A 20,374-nucleotide genomic window follows, 5' to 3' on the forward strand; every position below is an offset into this window, starting at 1 on the left:
TATCCCATCCACACACTACTCCTTTCCCCTGCCGAGTGAGTCACGCCTACCCCGAAAGGGAAATGGCTTAATGGTGTAATAATAATAATAATAATAATATTGTACAATTTTATTTGAATGTTTTTGACTCAGACCATTTCTAAAATTCAGTTTAAAATTTTTTTCGTTTGCATGGTTAGGCTATGAGCTTAATGCGGAAATTGTTTTTGTTTGAAGACATCAACCTAATATTTTTTTAAATTCAGAGGTTTATATTTTTTAAGCGTGCGCAATTTTAAATGCTTTTCTCTTACATTTTTTCTCGTTTTGAAGGCTTTCAATTTATTCCAGTCTTTTAAAGCTGTTATGTTGAAATTGAGAAATTAGTATGGAACAATTTAAGATAGTGCAATGTTTTTGTAAATGATATGCTCTGAAAGTTGAATGATTGAAAAAGTAAAAAAAAAACGAATAATATCAAAATTTCAGTATAATTATTGACATTTAAAAAAAAGTGTACTATATTGGACATTTTAATTTAAATCTGTTCGAATTTAAATGTTTTATTTTGAATTTTAGAATTTTACAATGTAGAATTTCTTCTCTTACGATTATTCAATGTCTGACATTTTTTTCAGAATACTTTAAATTAAAAATTGGTACTTTTGAAGTCTTCAACAGAGAAATACCTAGAATCTATTCTAAAAATTTGAGCGTTCATCCTAAGTATGTTATTTTTGGCATACGTTCCAGTTGTAAGGGGGAAAAGTCAAATAGATAAAAAAAATGAATATCTGATATAGCAAATATTGTTGCCCATAATGTTATCAAAGTAGTTATATTTTCAGCTAAAACCTGAAATTTCATTTTTGTGTTCACAACTTAGGTAAGTAGAAGCGTTTAGTATGTTGATAAAGGATCGGGAAAGAGGTATGCCGTAAACAGATTTATTTGTCCCGACCGTAAACAATGGATGATCACGAGAGTAAACCTAATATTACGTAAAATGGACCTACAACTGGACAGAATACTGCTGAGATAAGAGGCCCTTCTGTTTAGGTATGTTCTTTTTTTTTCATTCTCAAGGCAACAAAAGCAAAATCTTTCCTTCTTCGGAAGAGGCAATGCAAACTTACCATCTTAGTGTCTGAGCCTGAGGAGAGAACCGCTCGGGATTTTCGTTTAGTTTAGGTTTAAGTGTTTAGACTTTAGGCACTCGAACACCACTGTACTCCCCTATACTTTCCATAAAGCTTTTTAAGTTTACGACGATCATTACGGAATTCGCAGAGATGTTTGATCCTCGCAATGATGGCAAATTCAATTTACGAAGGGCGACCTTCCGCTGCGAGAAACTGTTTATGGACCATTCACTTTGTAGGTAGATGGGGCCTACTTAAACTGTTAAAGAAACCGAAGTTTTGTCAGAAGTCCTAATTTTATTTAGGGACTGAGAAATAAAACCCAGATACTTAATTGGATCACATTTGAAAATAACCTTCGAATGATCTACCTGTCCAGGGAAACATTAAAAATATTTTTAGAACTCATTGATTATATTCTCTATATTTGTGTGTATCAACCATTTATTTTACTTTTAGTTTATGCTTTTATAACTAAAAAAATTAAAAACACTTTTGTGCGCACTATAACATTTGAGAAGCAATATTTTTATGTATTTTTTCTGAAAATTATAAATGTTTACAGTTTTCGCTTCTATTTATTGTTATAAGTTGAAAAATATTTTCTAACCCGAATCCTTAGTGCCATTTATTTAATTGCTCAAAAATTTTAAATCGACATCTCAATAGCTGCTGCGAAAACTAATATATCGCAAAATTATTTTGAGGTTAGTACGAAATTACAATAATGTAATTCATCTTTTGTCCCACCCTTCATTGAAATCTTTGTCATCAAAATTTGTAAATAACTTTGTTGGCAATAAGGATTTCAAATTAAACTATATATCTTTACTCTCTTTTGAATTTTTAGTTATAACTGATGTTCGATGTTGAATCATAAATAAATAATCATTTTTTAATTATAAAATTGGTCAAAGTATCAAGTTGTGCTTTAGTTATTTTAAAACTTTCAAAATAGAATTTGTTCATCATTCTTAAAATTTGTGATTATCTCTGCGCACATTTCAGTTGACCCTGGGTACTTTTATAAAACAAGAACTACTCTTATGTTATTAGTGCCAGAATACAAAAAACAAACATTATCTGAAATATAACGCACAATATAAAACTAAGAATGCTAACAAAATTTGCGTTTAAAATCTTGAGTTAAGAATCCATGCCAATTCACAAAACGAAAGCGTAAAATAAAAGTAAATTATTCTCGTGAGTAAGCAAATGTAGCAGTAGTTTATGTTATCATGAAAGTTACACAGTAAAAAAAGTGCTAAAAAATACAGCTTCAATTTAGAAGCAAACCGAAATTCACAAAGAAATTTTCTGAATTTTCGAAGTTATATATCTTTTATTCAGAAATTAATCATCTTTTTTCTTATATTTAGATAGCTATCTGTTGAATTGCGAACTATGAAGGGCGACAGCAATAAGAATTTTTCGAAAGAGCGAAAAAACGTGACGTAAAACCAAAATCAGTATTCAAAAATAAAACAAACTCCCGAGGCGAAATGTTGTTGAATTCAGACCCCGAAATATTAAATCTATTAAAGTTATCCAGGTTTGTAAAAATGAATCTGAAATTTGAATATCTTAAATTGACACTAACCTAAAATTGGATGATGCTTTACTGTTGTTTACGATGAAAAATTCAAAAATTTTATTTTTAGAATCAATACATACATCCGAGATGTCAAGTTTCTGAATAAGGCATATACAGTTTGATCTAAAAAAGTTAACCAATCACGAGAAAACCCACTGAAAATTTGGAGATTGGCATGGGATGGGTTTTTTAAAATCTGCTTTAGATAGCGACTATAAAACGAAGTTTCAATTTATTGTAGAAATAAAAACATGCTGCCGAGATATGGAGGTGCTGAATAATTAGAAAAAATGCATGGTAAAAAAATGGATTCTGTTAAAAGAAAATCAAAATTATAGATCGCGTAATCAGTATAAAAAAATAATATTTTAAAGAAATCCATTTACTAAAATGTTTATTTGATTTTTTAAGAACTTTTTACACAATAACTCACTTTCGACCAAAATGTTGGTTATCTGGTTCTGTAGTGCAACCTTTTAATTATGAATTAAAATTGAGATAACTGCGGCAATGCAAATGAAAGCTTTTATTTAAATTTCATAGTAATAGATAGTGCGTTTTTTCTAAACGAGCTCCATGTAGCCTGAAAAATGACAAACTTAAAACGCACTATAAAATTGATCAAATAACGCTTTTAACAACTAATAAATTAGCATGAATAATAATATCACAACTCGGAAATCTACATAAAACCTATTTGACGGATGCTCTGATCCTGCAAAGCAATTTAAAGAAATTCATCAAGTAATGGATATTTCTCATGAAACAATAATTGAATTGCAAGACTGTGCTATGAATAATGCTAATGATCAATTATCATCTTGTTATGACACATCCCATCTTGTTATAATGAGTGATTGATTCATTTACGCGGTTAACATTCATAAGGCTTTGATTTCGCACATCTCGATGAAACATGATAATCTCCTCCAAGCAATAAATGTTTAAAATCGCGTTATAAACATATCCGCAGTCATAGGAAAGTCTTTCTTCATTTAGTGATATAAATTTTAACCATTCTCGGTTGATTCTGATTAACCGCAATGCGGATAAAATTGCATCCTAAATCACCCCTCCTTGTCTCTAATCATCTAGATCAAGAAACGACTCTCTTCACTGTCTGCCAGTTAAGATAATAATAGATTCATCGCTTATGAAAAAGAGTTACACTCATCTAAATACGAATCGGCTTGTAAGGCAAAATGCAAATATCCATGTAACAGTTAGTTACGTTCAGAGGAACAAGCCCCGTCTCTCTAATGATCGTCTGTTTGCGACCGAGACGATGATAGGGAAGTCGAGTCATTGACAACTATTCGCATCATTGGCTATTAATCAGGATTTCCCGACAGGGCGTTTGCGACATAAAATTTTCATCACGTACCAGTGATTTTTATAATCACAAGAATTTATCAGTAAATTGTAAATAACTTGTTATTTGTGGTGTGTTTATCTGATTCAGGCTAAGAAAATAAGATATTGCATCTGAAAAAAGTGCAGAAATAGAAAACGTTAAAATTGATTTCTGTTTTGGATTGAATTTTAGATTGTTCTCTTTTCTTCAATATTTAAATTAAGTCATTCGAATTATTTAAAAAGATTGTAAACTAAATATGCCGGGAAAGAAGTTTACAAGAAATGTAAAAGACGTGATAACAAAGAAGAGTACAAGGAAATAAAAGGCTGCAACAGATTTTAGCCTGATTCTAATAATTTTGAATTCTTACTGGGTTTAGTTCTTTAGCTCTATAGCTACTTTTCAAGCTCTTGTAAATTTCTGATCAAGAATACTGCAAGAAATTATTATAGATCAAAATCCTGATATAAGAATCCTATCTAATTGAATATGAAAGTAATATGAGACCAACCTTGGCTGTGTTCGCCAGCGTCGAAAGTCTTGCTCGTCATCTGAAAGAGAGCATCGAGAGGACTTCCTTGTCCAGGTTGTCTTTTCCCATTTTGCCCACCTTGGGAACTATGTTGCTGCGAGGCCTTTCTCTTAAACTGCTGCTGCATCGCCGGATGATGAAGACCGGGATGCATCCCGTGGTGAATACTATGATGATGGTGATGATGGGCCAAAGGATCAGGGCTTCCAGAATCGGAAACAGAACTCCTTCCCGAAGAAGATGAACTACTTAAAGGTGGTTCACTAATAGATCCCGAAATAGAGGACAATGACATGCCCAATAGAGATAGATCTCTGGGACCAGAATGAGCCGGGTGATGGTGGTGATGATGATGCGATTGGTGATGATGTCGGTGATGATTTAAATTAGACTCCGATGTGTCCCACGGTCTCACAATCTTCGCTTTTGGTCTGTGAGAAAGAATATCAAGGATGCTAAACGACTTAACCCCTCGTTCATTCGCCTCCCTCTGCTCCCTTTCTCGTTCATCCTCCTCGTCAGATTGTTGAATCGGCACCATTTTCAGTCGTTTAAGAGGCTTAAAATAATCATCAGCACCACCTGAACTTCCATTCCCGTTGCGTTTTCTACCGTCGTCCTCGTTCTCCTCATCAATATCCCTTAGGGAAGTTACATCATTCCCCAAGATCCTGGACCCCGAGATCCTGCGATCCCTACTTATCCTATAGTGGTCCTCGTCTCGCGAATACCTGTCCTCCTCGTCCAAAGTGTCCTGGTAACTCCTCGGACTCAATCTCTCACTAAATTCCTCCCTAGATGAACTCAGTCTCTCATCTTCCTCATTTGGTGTCACCACCACTAACGGTAAAGGACTCGGACATCCCACGGAAATCTCATCCTCATCATCCTGCACCTCAGCTCTGTTAAGCGAATTTCTCGAAGACGCCCTCCGGTGACTCGGAGATCCCAAACAACCAATAGTCGTTCCACTAGAAGAAGCTGTTGAAGGCGACATCGTGAACGCTTCCGTCATCTCCGTCGTACACATAATCGCATCAAGTCCTCGAGGGTTTGGTACTCGAGCCGATCGGTACCTTCCTTGGTTTATCTTCACGTCCCATCTAGAAACTCTTACACAACATTGTCACACACCACACTATCTAGGGTATTGTCACTTGCTTTACTACATAAACCCCCCATCAACCCTCACTTGCCAGTTCACACGATCATCACAAACACAGTAATTCCACTTGTACAAGTTTCTCTTTTAGGTTATGTTTCCCCTCCTTTGTTATGAAACTCTTTTTGTCTCTTTCACACAAAAAACTTCACCTACCATCAACACTACCTTGAGAACAACCAAACAACTTAATCAATCGTATTTTGACCCTTCTAAAAACTGTTTTAGGTTATGTTGTATACCAATTTCTAGGCCTATACGTACTACACAAACGCGTCGGGTTCCGCGTAATCGCCGAATCGTGCCGAGAGCCACCCGGGATCCGTAAAGCGGCACGCAGTCAGTTCAAGCGAGTGACTCGGAGTGGTTTGAAGCGATCCTGCTTTCAGTTGCTCCTTCCCGCCTCGGTGTGGGAGGGAGTCCACAGCCACGGCCTCGGCGGTGACGTTCACGGCAGAGATCAAAGCTCTCTACTCTCAGAGGGCGTTCTAGGTTTCCAAGTGGGCGGCCACTAGTGCAGGCCAGCCTACCAATCCCTGGTATCGGCAGCCCCTTGGCAAAATGACGCTGGCTCGCTGGAATTTTTACGAGACGTACTTAACGTCCTGCAGGTCCGTACCTCTTGCTTGTATACTGGTGTCCCACACTGTGTGTGTTCACATTCGTATAGCCCGTGTCACGTGTGTACGAATCCCCAGCTCCTCCACAACGACACTAACGAGGGCTACTGCGAATCAAACCCTGAATCAGTGGCGATTTTGAACATTATTAACTATGCACGTGCTTGTATTGGCAACAGATGCCATTTTTCAACAGTCCTTCATGCAAGAATTCTCTTGCTTGGAAATTATCCTGCTGAATAAGATCATCAGTGTAGGAAATGTGCGAATCTACGGAAGGCTGAAATTGGTTATATCTTGAGTTATAATTGGATTTTAAACTTTTGATGAGCTGATTGAGATCTCAGCAAAGTTCCGAAGCAACAAAATCACTATGTTAATTTCATGAATACATCAGCGCCGCATCTATAAATTTATTCCCTTTCAAAATGAAAGATTCAGTTTCTAAAATCTAATGATTTACAGTAGTTGAATATATAGATATATTTATTAAAATGTAGATTGCATATAGTGCTTTTTTCTCTGTCTGGTTCATGTGCCCAGTAAGATATTTTAATTGAGGGCATTTGGAGACAAAAGTGTAAAGACTTCTGGACGACTGATCCACTTAGATAAGAGGTTACTTTTATATTCAACCCCCTTTGTTTTACCCACTTCCGGTTCCTGAGTTCTATATCCGCAGCACACGTGCTCGTCTTCCTTTAAATTTATTTACAAAGAGTGTATCCTGTTTACGGGCCCAAGGCTGCTTCTTTCAAGTGTTCAATTTGCGGTTGAATCCAGGTCAATGTATTTCAGATCTCTATTTAAGTTTTTAATGATATTTTGGTGGGAATTTCTCTGGGAATATTTTGATGAATTGTTAAAGAAACTCATACGCTTGTCTTCGGGTTCTGATGAGAGGATGTTATTACTCTCGTCATGCGTATAAGGAAGCTGAGTTCTGGGAAATATTGTATCTCATCATTGTTTGAACATGCAAATATTCTGTCTTTTGCTGTTCTTTTGGAAACAGTGTTTTGGGAATTAATTTCTGTAATTATGACATTATACAGGAGGAAACAGATGGCGGATGAAGTTAGGAAGATTATGTATGGATCTATTATTTGTTCAGGTAACCATCTGCTCTCTCATTAATAAACTTCAAATATGGAACAGAACTTTCCTTCTTGTTTATTGTTTTTGCATGTACACTTTAAATACCATTTGGCCGTGAACTCCTCTAAATCAACTATCTTCCGACGCATCGATGCCATATATATTGGATATATGGCGATGACCCTCCGCGTGATTGCGCTGTGGTACCGAAATCAGTAAAACCTTTTTAGATTTAGCACCGCCGGCCGACCCTTTTTCTGCACAGAACGTCGGCTTTTCTATCCTAATACAAAGAGGCGCGAGCGAACCAAATTATTATGATAGGTCGCCACTGAATTTGTCGGCCCCTTTGATCTCACGTCGTTTAGCATGATCCCCCAACATTTAGGTGGGTTCTGAAGAGAAAAGACAGATAAAAAGAAGGATAAAACGCACGGATATGGCCCCCAATAAACCAGCATCAACTGGCTACTCTTTTCTACATCGACTACTTATGATTTCGTGTGTTGACCTGCTAACGATTCCTTCGGTTATTCAGAATTTCAAATTCTCTGGCGGTAAAGCTTTTAGACTTTTTTAGCTTTCAGAAAATAAAATTAAAAGCTATAGGTTCCTACTGCTATAAAATAAATTAGTGTGCACAATCTCTTAAATCTCTGAATACTTCTGGTTTATTGTTGTCTCAATTTTCAATATCACATGTTAATTGCCATATAAGTTTCACTATTATGTCTAGAAAATAATAAACCTCAATAATTGCCATAGCAACGTTTTTTCAAACATTCAGCTGGATATTTTATACTTTTCTTGTGAAATTTGTATTGAAAATTGTTTGCCAAAGCACTGGAACATAAACAGCACATTTCATGAAGATTTTTAATGTTCAGTGTTAATTGAAGTACTCTATACTAATCTAACCATGACAATGATAAGTATACGGTGTGCATATTCGACCGATATTGTCTGCACTCTTATCGACTATTCCATCACGTTTCTTGTCTTCTATATTATACAAGATAGATATATATGTATTTATCCTTAATTGACGAGAGCGCAAGACAGGTCACGCAATATGCATGTCCGTAGAACCCTTCTTTAACGTTACCCTCTTTATGTAACTCTCATCCCTACTCACGCCAGTCTCACCCTGTTCTCCCTCCCATTTCCACTTTAGCAGCCTATCCTTTTCCAGCGAAAGCAGTGTTGTGTTTCTTTTTCTCTTTCCCATTCTGGCAACCTGACGACGTGCCCCGCAGACTCGAACAGTAATTTCTCGCACTGGCCACTCCTACCAGGCACTGCGATTGGCTATTCAGTTTCCCGCCTCTCGCCTGACCACGGATCAGCATGCCTCGTACGATTTATTCCAAACAATTTTTCGCGTTTCTCACACACCGCCAAAAATTCGTCGCAACCGACGCAGCGCTATCGCGCATACTCATCTGACGTTTATAAGTTCACTTTATCCACCCCTCTTTAATCATTGCCATTTTTTCAACCTTCGAGTTACTTTTTGCTTTTTCCCTTTTGATAACTTTTGAAATAGTCTTGCTGCTATGAAGATCGAAAAATAAAGAGGGTTTTGACTCCTTTACTTGCCGGGTTTATTTCTACTGTCAGAATCTAAAATTGATTAGGTTTTCAATTTAAATTCAACTTTAATTAATTTTTAGAACTTTACTATTCTCACAAGACAATAGAATAGGTGCTTCAATTCAGAAAATTTGTATCTGAATTTCAGAATGTAATCATACGTTTTCCTAAATTCAGATAAACATTACTTGTAAACATTACTTGTAAAGTTAAGCGTTGTTGTTACTCTTTTTCTTATAAACAGCAAAGAGAATTCCTTGATGAAATACATTTATTAATTTTCGGACTGTAAGTTTGCTGAATTAACTGCGGGAAAAATATACTCTATAACTCGTATAAAAAGTTTTTACTTCACTTGTGTGTACATGATAGTCCAATCTGGAATGTAAAGTAATATATGTGAGGTTATTTGTCATTTAAAAGCATCGAAACTTTTCACCCTTTTTAATATTTGATCATATTTATGGGTTTTAAGTTTTTACTATGATTACTGGATTGAATCTGCTAACATATTATTTGATTATATAACTGCTAAATTGACATGGTGCAGTGCTGACAGTTCACAGAAGTGTTAATTTCCCTGATTGAATAAGTAACTTTTCACTGACTGTCAGTAAACGATTTCCATCTATTTCAATTATTGAAATCTCACTGACAATCAGTGACTTTTCACTGACTTAGATTTAGAGAGTAGTTACTACTTTTCATTGTTGTACGGCAGTATAGACCATCATTTTTTATAATGTACGTTTATTTTATATAGATACTAGAAGGTGACGAGGAGATTTTTCAACTTAACATATCACAATCAATTTGAATAGATCTCCTTTTTTTATAATCACATGAGAAGATTGATTACATGATCTGACAGTTATAGCTAACTTTAGACTAACTTTAGCTCTAACTTTAGCTAACTTTAGACATTTTCTGGATAATTCAGCAAGTGGTCTCCCTGATGTCAATATTAAATTTCTGAAAAGGTACCACAATGAATTTTATTCTGACAAATTTGAAAAATTTTAGAGATGAAAAAAAATCTCAATTATAACAACGAACTAATCCAGGTTTTCAGGCGATTTGCAATATATTTTGTTGCGCATTTCTTTAATATATTTCTCTAAAATATCCTGAACACAGGTAATTATGAGACACAATAAGCGTTTTTTTCATGTGTCACGTTTTGCCGAAATGCAGAATTTACGCCTGAATCTTTCGGAATATTTATATGAAAATCATTATTTAATTTCTTAGTGCAATTAAAAGTATATTTTTGAAAATATGTTTCATTAAAGAAATCCATCACAATAAAAAAAAATTTTACTTCCTTCTTCCTGAAATGAATAAGTTTGCAAGGAAATTAAGTGCTTTAGGATTATTTACCATATGATTATGTTTGAGAATCCTGCAAATTAAATAGTTACGCCACCTACTTAAATTTTTCAGAGAAATCAAGTAGTAGTACAGATGACTAATTAATTAGTAATTCTACTACTAAAGCATTACTAACGTAAATTAGTCTTCAAAATGTTTTCAAGGCCGTGATGATTGATTCTATGTCACCAGCTAGATATTGGAGATATACAGACTTATCTTGCAATTATGGCTGTAATTTTTTAATAATTAATTTTTCAATTAAGAACTCGGAACCTTTTTATCTCAACAACTATATGCAAATACAGTTTTCTATATAAATATTAAAGCTGTTATTTTCTACAAGTGTCGAGTGAACTGTTGCAGTTGCGAAAAAGTGGACAACATTGTTATATTCTCCATACAAATAACAAAATTATAGTAGACGAACAAACTTATTAATAAATAAAAAATAAATACCGTGAAGATAAATAATACAACTAACTGTAGAATTTAAAGCAAATTAGTGATGATCCTACAACCTAGGATCTTACGTCTCAAGAAATAAATGGATTAGTCTTTAGCCAAGAGAAAATCAGAACAAAATATTTTTACCCGGGACGGGAAGGTGGGGAAGTTTATACGGTACCTTAACTTTCTCTCATTATTGACTTAAACCTATTATATTGATTAAAAATCCCTTTTGATAACGAATAAAGTATTTAGTCAAGTAGTAGTGTGCAAATTTCGATTTTTTAAAATTAATTAATAAAAAAGTTATTCTGGTTTTTATTCTTCGAAAAAAAACAACAACGAAATAGCCGATTTTGCCTCACCGGTGAGTCAGAATGGGGTACAGTACCAACTTAAGTAAATTAAGAAAAAGTGACAGAAAGTAATACGAAATTAAATTAGTAAACTGTATGGAAAGTTCTAATCTTTATCGAATGGGAGGAACATAGAAAATAAAAAATAAAATTATATTTAAAAATTGAGAAAATTCCACCTTTTGAGATACAAATGTGGATAAAAAATTTAATAATAATATAATAAGTATAATATAAGTGAACCAGAACCGTGTTTTAGTAACCCGCGGTTTAGTAATTCCTGGAACAGCTGGCCTACGCAGTTTCTCAAGGACCAGGGAGAGAGACGGTTGCGATTCTTGCTTGAAAAACACCAGCAGCGTAGTAGAAAGGCGCTGTGGCTGGGTACTCAGTTGAGTATATTGAGCAATATTATGCATTCCAATTGGAAACTATTCAGTCGATCCTTACTGCTTACGTTTCGATTCCCCCAAAATTTAGTAACAAGGACAGTACGAGGCAACCTCTGATACTGTTACTAAACCGAGAGTTGGATGTATGTACTATAGTATATAATTTATGATAAATATTGCATCCAGCGGAATTCACACTTTTGGAGCAATTAATTCTCTTAATAAACGTGAAAAAAATTAAAAAATTGTTCAAATTTCTTGCGAGGAAAAATAAATCTTCACACAAAGACGCATGTAACGTCCGACTGCCCTTTATGTATTTAACTGAGATTTTCATTAACTGAAAAACATATGGAAGTGCAGTATAGGTTTCCGTAAATCAAGGTACTCCATATGACCCGCCTACCTTGTTTTGACCTACATTCCCCTATGTTTGATTTGGAAATCCAATTTTCCCAAGAAATAGCCTATAGCCACAATAAAAAACTAATGTACTATACTACAAATAACCCCAAATTATGTCGATAAACTAAATATATAGTTTTTATCCTCGGGCTCTATAGAAAAATTATAAAAAGCTCATTTGATAGCATGTGACTTTTTATATGATTCAATTAAATATATTTTTCTTAAAGATGCTATATGTAGTGTTCTTTGTTGTATTTTGACAGCCATTCCAGTCCAGGTCCAGGCATGGTCTAGCAATAATACTTAATCATAATGATATGCCTAAAATAGCCATTCTATGTGCTTTTTCTGGTTTCTGATCGTGCAGTGTACTTGAAAAGTTGAAAAAAAAACAAAATCTGATATTAAAAAATATCACCTGTTAGGCGTAGTTGTCACTTGCGTGCTGTTAGACACAATTTTCAGGTTATGTTGTTATGACACCGGCACCAATAATTGGCGGCCATTTTGTTTAGTCTGACAAATAAACCAAAAAATGATATTAAATTGATCCGAATGGAAAATTATTATGATCTCGAGAGTCAAATGATCGCTGAAGCAAAATGCTCTGTAACAAAATTGATCCTTTTTTTTTTACTGTGAACAAGAAAAAAAGAGCACAAAGTCACTTGCGTACGATGCCTTTGTCGAAGAGCTCGAGCGCAGCCTCAAAATATAACAACAAAACATATACGTAAGGAACACATTCACCTACCCGAATGGGTATTGCTAGTCACTAGTGTATAACCAAATTTAGCCAGGACTTATTTCCCGTTGATTTCCGATCAGAGTCCGAGCAAAGTCACATACGTCTAAAACAAACGTAAGGGTACGTGATTCTTTTCGTTTGTGAATTCATTCAGCACTCGGTCACTTTTACAACGCAAAAAAGACACAAAGTTCTTTAGGTTCTTTTTCATGTGTATACTGATGACGTATTGCATGCCTTGTACATCTTTTAGGAGACGCAAAGTACTTTGCGTATCCTTTTATGATGTATTTTTCAACTTTTTCGACTTTTCCCATTTATAAACAATCGTTTTATGCAAAAGATATTAATAATTAATAAGATTTATTAAAACACACGGAGAAAATGATATCGCCTGAATTGCAATATATACCGTATTTCCTGCGCTATAATATCGTAATTATCGCATTATAATAGCGTCAAATCATGATATCGTACATTGCAAGATTTTACATTATATTAATATTTTATTTTATTATATATACCAGGGTTCTATAGTAGTTGCCAAGCGATGTTAGTGCTTTATAATATCATATAAAGCACCATAAACTGCTTTACCTAGTGCAGAAATATCGGTGTGGCGCGGGTCGGGCCTCAATTCGGGAAAAATGTGGGCCCGATAGGTTAATCTGTCTGGCGCTAGACCGTGAATGAAACGCCCTACCCGACTGGCCCCAGATCTAGGCATCCAAAATGTGGACGCGATCTGGCCTAGCTATGCCCCCTTTAATTTTTATTTCTATAATTGGTAAAATTCCAAAAGTTTTTATATTTTTATTTTTTTAACTTTGCATTTCAGAAAACTTCAGTTTTTCAATATTCTACATTATATATCATTATACATTACATCTCATTTTCAATATACTACATTACATTATCTGTTTGTATTGCTTGAATTTATCGATAAGAGTTTGCATTTTGAAGAAAACTATTATGCTTTGACAAACAATGTTCAAATTTAGAGCTATTACACACACACCCACACACACACACACACACACACACAAATGAATTTTAATTATAAATATTTTTTTATCTTCTTAATATTCTTTTGGAACTATTTTTGTTTGACTAATGCACATGGGGCACGTGGAGTGAGATTTTAAACGTGAGGTTATCTGCGAGAAAATATAAAAAGGATTTAAATTATAATACATTGCTGAAAATCTTCAGAAGCTAAAAATGAATTGTGATGATGATTCTAGTGAATTAAAGCTTACCTTTGCCTTCATTGCGGATATAATAAATCTCACCAACAATTCTGTAATTCCGAACTCGCAATCTACTATTTGCTTTTGGCATTTTAAGTTATATGAAAGAATACTAATAATACGGTGATAATAGAAAACCTGACATAATCGTGTCACCCGACGTGGTTCTGACGCGAGCCACATCATCTGCCCCCTTGGAGCAACATGTGGAAAATCCGATCGGGCCCAGATCGGAACTCGGGAATAAGTTGGGCAATTTCTGCACGAGACTTTATCATATTGCGCTTTATTTTAATGCGGAGATTTTGCGATATCTTTTTCTCCCTGCAGTTGTTAAACTTTTATTATTTATTTTAATTAAAATGTCACTAATGTATATTTTTCGTTTGGTCGGCAGTATACATGTACCGTGTCTAATTAATTCTTTCAATGCACACATTTGTAGCTAAAAAAGATATTTTTGGAAAATAAAATGACATACTACTTCAAATGTTACATATGTGTTTAAAAGAAAAAACACATGCTACTGGGTTTTATATTGCAGTATCCGCTTCATTTTTAATTTAAGTAGCAAAAATACAATATTTTTGTTACGTTTTATAACAATGCATGAATACAGCTCCAAAAGTTACAATCTTTAAATCATAAAAATTTTTCCAAACGAAACTAATCATTGCATATTATATCGTATAACAGGATATATACGTTGTCTTGCGACCCACCACGTGCTCAGTACACTACTCCATAATCATTATACTTGCAGGAACATATAAATTCTTACAGGACAACGGATAATAAATTTCCTGTTGAACGGAAGATATGTAATTAAATTCTAATAGAGATACAAGTATTGTGTAATATCTCTAATAAGAGAAAATAATATTTATATTCATAATTTTTTCCCTGATACTAAAGCTGTTAATAAATATTCCCATAAGAAAATTAATTAATAAACATAAATTTTTTTACCGTCGCATCGGATTAAAGGTAAAAAAGTTTGATGGCATATTTAACATCACACCCACTGCATCGAAGAACCGGCTATTTTGTGTATGCACTTGACTCAGGTAAAATCTATTGGTGGGATAATCTAATGGCGGGTCCTAATGGGCCTTCTATGTTGAAAAAATAAGGTGGAAGTGATTCGTCGTTTGTCAGATTTAATTGAGTAAAAAAGATGGGCGTTTCTTTAGCAGGAGTCATTCACAATCCGTGAAAGAAAAGCCCTTTATGGCTCTATTTATCGATTTTGAAAAGCAGGCCGAAGGAGCTTCGTTGGCGGTCCTGGAAATTAATTAGAGCCGTGGGAGCAGGAAATCTCGCGCTTAGCCATTCCACTGAGCGAAAAGGTGTGACTGTCTGTAATTTACCGAGAATTTTCGAAACGCCTGCGTTCTGCACCGTCCGCGCAACCAAGCCCATAATTTTCGCTCGGCCCGTGCATTAAATTCTAGTTATCAGAACGTTGTTGTGTATAAGGACCGAAAATAGAGACAACGCGGTTCCCTTTGTTGCCCTTTCTCGGACAGAAGAAAGCCACCTACTTACGATTCCACCGGAAATTTTTCACCAGCAGGACAATGCGACCGATGACCGACTCCAATCTTACAAACGACTTTGCATTATTGAGGTCTCAAAAGATGTCAGCCTTGATCTGCTTATTAGGCACGCGACCCTTTGGATTCATTCCAAATTTTCTTCCTACTGAACAAATCGCAACATCTTCCTTTCAAACCTTCTCAGATATATTCACAATTTTCTAGTGTTTCTTTATGCCTTTCTTGCATCCATAAATTTGTACTTTATTGTTTTATAACATTCATTTGCATAAACGTTCGGATATGTGTAGAATGTAATAGAATTTTATTTTGAAAACAAAATATTAAATTGTTAGTCTTAGAAACAAGGGTCCTCTTTTAAAAACTTTAAAAATCGTTTTATTCAATATTTCATATATATAAATTCTATTCATCGTCATACTTATACTTCCTGTTTCGAATAAAAACGAGATCTGTCTTAGGTGTCTCACATCTTTTTAAGCACGTGTCTTCAAATTGCCTAAAAATGAATAAAAAGTATGTCAGAGTTTAAAAGTTTGGAAAACTTTCTATGGGAAATGGCAGGTCTATTTTATCTACTTTATTAATGAATATAATGTTTCACACAAAAATATTAAGGAGGATCCGTCTTAGAAGTAGAGGCCCGCCATTTTAAGGAACTTATTTCTTGCAATTTCTTCTGTTTTTTATTTTGATATTACATCACTTTTACGATAGCCCACATATTTTGCCTTTGTTGAGGTTGTACTTAAATTTGAATTTATTCACACGCAAAATGAGACGAGAGGGAAAAAGTCTTTTAAAAATCCGATGGAACAAATGTAGATATAATCTGTGCGAACTGTAATTTGTATAAGAATAAAAATGTCATTTTAAGTCATTTCCATCTTAATTAAAAATTCGCTGTGAATTGAAAATATAAGCTATATAAGTAAATCATATGTTATTATGAATATACTTTTATCTAAAGCATATACTTATAATTGTGTAGGAAACTATAATCCTGATAAAGTTAAAATTATTGAAGCTAGATATAATAGCAATAATAATATAACCAAATTTTCAGTTACTAAGTCCCAGAGAGTGATCCTATAAATAAGGGTTGCCCCTTTTTTCTATTCGTTCCACTTAAATATTTGTCTACAGATTCACCCCTCGGTTTCAATCCGTCACCCTTGTAATCCTATTAAGGAAAATTTTCCCATCTCATCTTCGTTGATCAACTTCGATCCGAACGACGCTTACTCGCTTGGAGAAAAACACCCCCTGTGTATGCGGATTTCCTATATTTAAAGAATGCCGATGATAAAGGAGGGAAATAATCAGAATAAGCTTGTGCGTGTAGGGAGGATCGATTAGCTTTGTAGGACATTGGTATCACCGAGGTTAAATGGTGTTCAATTACAGCATCCTGTTCAATCTGACAATGAATGAGCAAAAAATTCTGAAGCTTGGAACTCAAAGGTCAAATATTCCGATGTCATTTCACCCTTTTCATCAAGGAAAGACTTGAATTTATCCTGGTGGAAATTGTAATACCACTCTCGCACTGAAAAAGTGATGCCAATATTCTGTGCTGGCCTTCTACTTACATTATTACACGTTACTAAGATACGAGTCGTATTTTAATACTTACATCAGAATGTTCACACCGAGTAAGCCAGAAATTTAGCCTTGAATTTTGAGTACCGTGGAAAAGCCGGACAACTTCCGGGAAATTGTATATGCAAACCAGGAATTTTTCAGATTCTTTTTTAATTTTACAATAAATTCGCCGAACTAGTTTAAATTATTAGTTCAATTATATTTCCACCTCTTTGCACAGGTATAGGACCTAAGCGAATATATTGGTTATATCATGTATCATATGCTGTTGTTAAATAAAATACATAATAAAAACAATACTAACAATTTTTGTTAAAATATCGAAGATCATTTTATACATAAGTTTTTCAAGTTAAAGTTTCGTTAAAAAATTAATTTTCCTTTTATCATGTAGATTTATAATTCAGCATTAAAAGGATGTATTGCTAGCACCAAAACTCCCTTTTTAAATATTCAACAGAGTAACAATACATATACGTAACTTTATTTGATAAAATTCGGCAACCAAGGTTTTTCGGTCGATTGTACTAAATCGTATTAATAAAAGTGTTTTCATATTTTATTATTCTCAGTTTGCTTAATCACGAAGCAAACGAATAATGAAAAGGATTTTTTTCTCGATGATGACGGTAATATAAGTTAATGATGTTTGCAAATTTTAAAAAATTTTGAACTCTTTAAAGTCTTTGAAATTTTATACGGGGTACACTCAAAATTGCAAAGTATATGGGGACCTGGATTTACTTGGCTCGGATCCACTAATTCGGAGAAGCGCTACCGCGGCGGTTTCAGTGTGAGTGAAGCCGCTTCGTGGCGAGAGACCCGTTCACTGTAGCGTGAAACATCATCAGCGTAGTGAAAAGGTGCATTGCGCGGGTACTCATTCGCATATGTTGCGTAATATTATGTATTCCAATTGAAAACGGTTCATATGGACTAGACTTTTTACGTCTGGAGGCCCTGCAATTAGCTTCAAGACCAATTGGAGGCCAATCCTCAATTATATACAATCCAGTTTCCAGTTTAGTACTATTTATTTAAAATTGTGAATATATATTTTTTTAATCAATGAAAGAAGATTTACTTTTTAAAATAATAATATAAAAACTGTTATAAGGATTGGGAACAGGGGATTTTGGAAGAGATATCTGTAATTCTGAATTTAAAAAGGGAATTTTTTAAAGGAATTCTGATACTGTACTATAATGTACTGAAAAATTGCAATACATGAAAGGCAACATGAACATGAAATGTTTTAAAAGAATTATAATTTTAAGTGGGTATAGGATATTTTCATAAGAAATTATTTCTGAATTGGATCAGAGAATTATTAGACCAAAATTACAAACCCGACTTACGTCAAATTTTCAAGGAGTAAATATTATAATTCTGTTTAGAAAAAGTGCATTTTCCAAAATAATTGCAGCAGGGAATTTTCTAAAATGATTATGATTTTAAAAAACAGCTCTTTGAGAAACACTGATTTAAATTAGAAGAGTGACATAAGCTCACATAAACTATTTTTGCTTGAAATATACAATTAACCTACTTCCGGTGATCTTGGGTGCATGATAATATATTCGTTGTTATTCTATTGATAAATTTTTGATAAGACGCGTAGTTTTTATTTAATTATTTACAAAACAACATTAGAAATAAAAAATATAATCTTTTAAAGCGCGAGATTCAACAGATGCGCAACCCGGGTGCGCTTACATTTTCGAGCGAAGCGAGCCGCGCGCACGACACGCGATGAGAATGCGCCCGCGCAAGTGGGCAGATTTCTTATATCACTTTGTCCTATGTTATGTTCTTTTGTTACTTGTCCTATGTTATGAAAAATGTCAAAATTAAGACGCATTAAAAAATCTTCAGATGCAGAATTCATAATTTTCTATATTGATCCCCTTTAATTATTTAAAAACCTTCCATATTATATGCTTTAATTCTGATTGATTTATGTTAATGATTTAAAGTTCTCAATATTTGGAGAAGTTTCAATACGAAAGTAAAGTCTTATTAAAATTCTAATAGATCGAAATTTCTAAACCTACAATTATCTTAATTTTTAGAAATTTGTAATCCTTTTGAGCTTACAAAATCTTTTGTAGTTATATAATCCCCACATGAGGCTAAATTTAAATTCAAAATACAAATGTTAAAATATTATGATTGAACGGTTAAACAGCGGAAGTATCAGAATGGTTACAAACAAAATTATTAAAAAATCACAGAATTTCTAAAAGTATATTGCGAGGCAAAAAGTTGAATATTAATTTAGTAAGAAAAACGATCAGTTTAAAATTTGTCAACTAAAAAAAAAAACTACAGATTGGTAAGTTTTTGAGTTTTGAAATAAATCATAATTTTAATAAGGGTTTTTTAATGAAATCTCTTCTTTATTATTGGCAGCGCTGCCAATTCCCTGTGTGCCAATTTACGTCAAATATTTAATCAAAAACCTCTTTCAACCTTACTCGTCCAAACTTTTTTTTCCCTAAAGGATAAGTTTGACCATCAACTAGAGTCTAGACGTTGAAATTACTTCACTAATACCTAATCAGAAATCCACAGTTCTAATCGACTTTTTGCCGAATTTTTTTCCAACTATATTAAAGACGACTTCATTCGAAATTAAGTCTCTATACAGTATACAACGTACCGCATGCGAAACGTACAAGTTCTCATGACAAAACTGCTGACGGAAGTAGCGTTCGATTAAGCCCTCAAGGATTCGATTCGCGGTCAACTTTTCTAATACCATTAAGAGTCCTAAAAAATGATGCGTGACATCTCCATGTCGTCGATAAAGGTTCAGCAGGGTAGCATATGCCAATCAAGTTGCATTCTCATCGCATTCTCATTGGGGGGTTCGAGACTTGTGATACCGTATTTTTCCTCTTGCGAGCAATGCCGATTTGATAGTCTGCCCGTGTCGAATCTTTAGCCATTTTGATTCTGACCATATATACTATGTATAGTGTCGCATGAGATCCTTTTTTGACGATCGATTCCCAATCGTCGAAAATCATGGCTTGCATTGTGGATCGCTTCAGAATATTCTATAATCGTTAGTCATGGTACTCCATTATACTATTGTGGACTCGATTGTGGGTCATGGTATACCTAGATAGGAATAGTCTAACGCCATTTCCAAG

General features: G+C 34.2%; 1 protein-coding gene across 1 annotated transcript in view; it reads right to left on the reverse strand.

The window, feature by feature from the left end:
• LOC117168294 (lateral signaling target protein 2 homolog) overlaps window positions 1–6,201 on the reverse strand; it is a 38,559-nt gene extending 32,358 nt beyond the window's left edge. The window contains exon 1 of the mRNA XM_033353832.1: window positions 4,584–6,201. Within this exon, the coding sequence (XP_033209723.1) occupies window positions 4,584–5,634 (1,051 nt within the window). The 5' untranslated portion in view covers window positions 5,635–6,201. The remainder of the gene's footprint in view (window positions 1–4,583) is intronic.
• Between the last annotated feature and the right edge of the window lie 14,173 nt (window positions 6,202–20,374).

This window comes from Belonocnema kinseyi, chromosome 2, assembly GCF_010883055.1.
Source record: "Belonocnema kinseyi isolate 2016_QV_RU_SX_M_011 chromosome 2, B_treatae_v1, whole genome shotgun sequence".
In the NCBI taxonomy this organism is placed as follows: Eukaryota; Metazoa; Arthropoda; class Insecta; order Hymenoptera; family Cynipidae; genus Belonocnema; species Belonocnema kinseyi.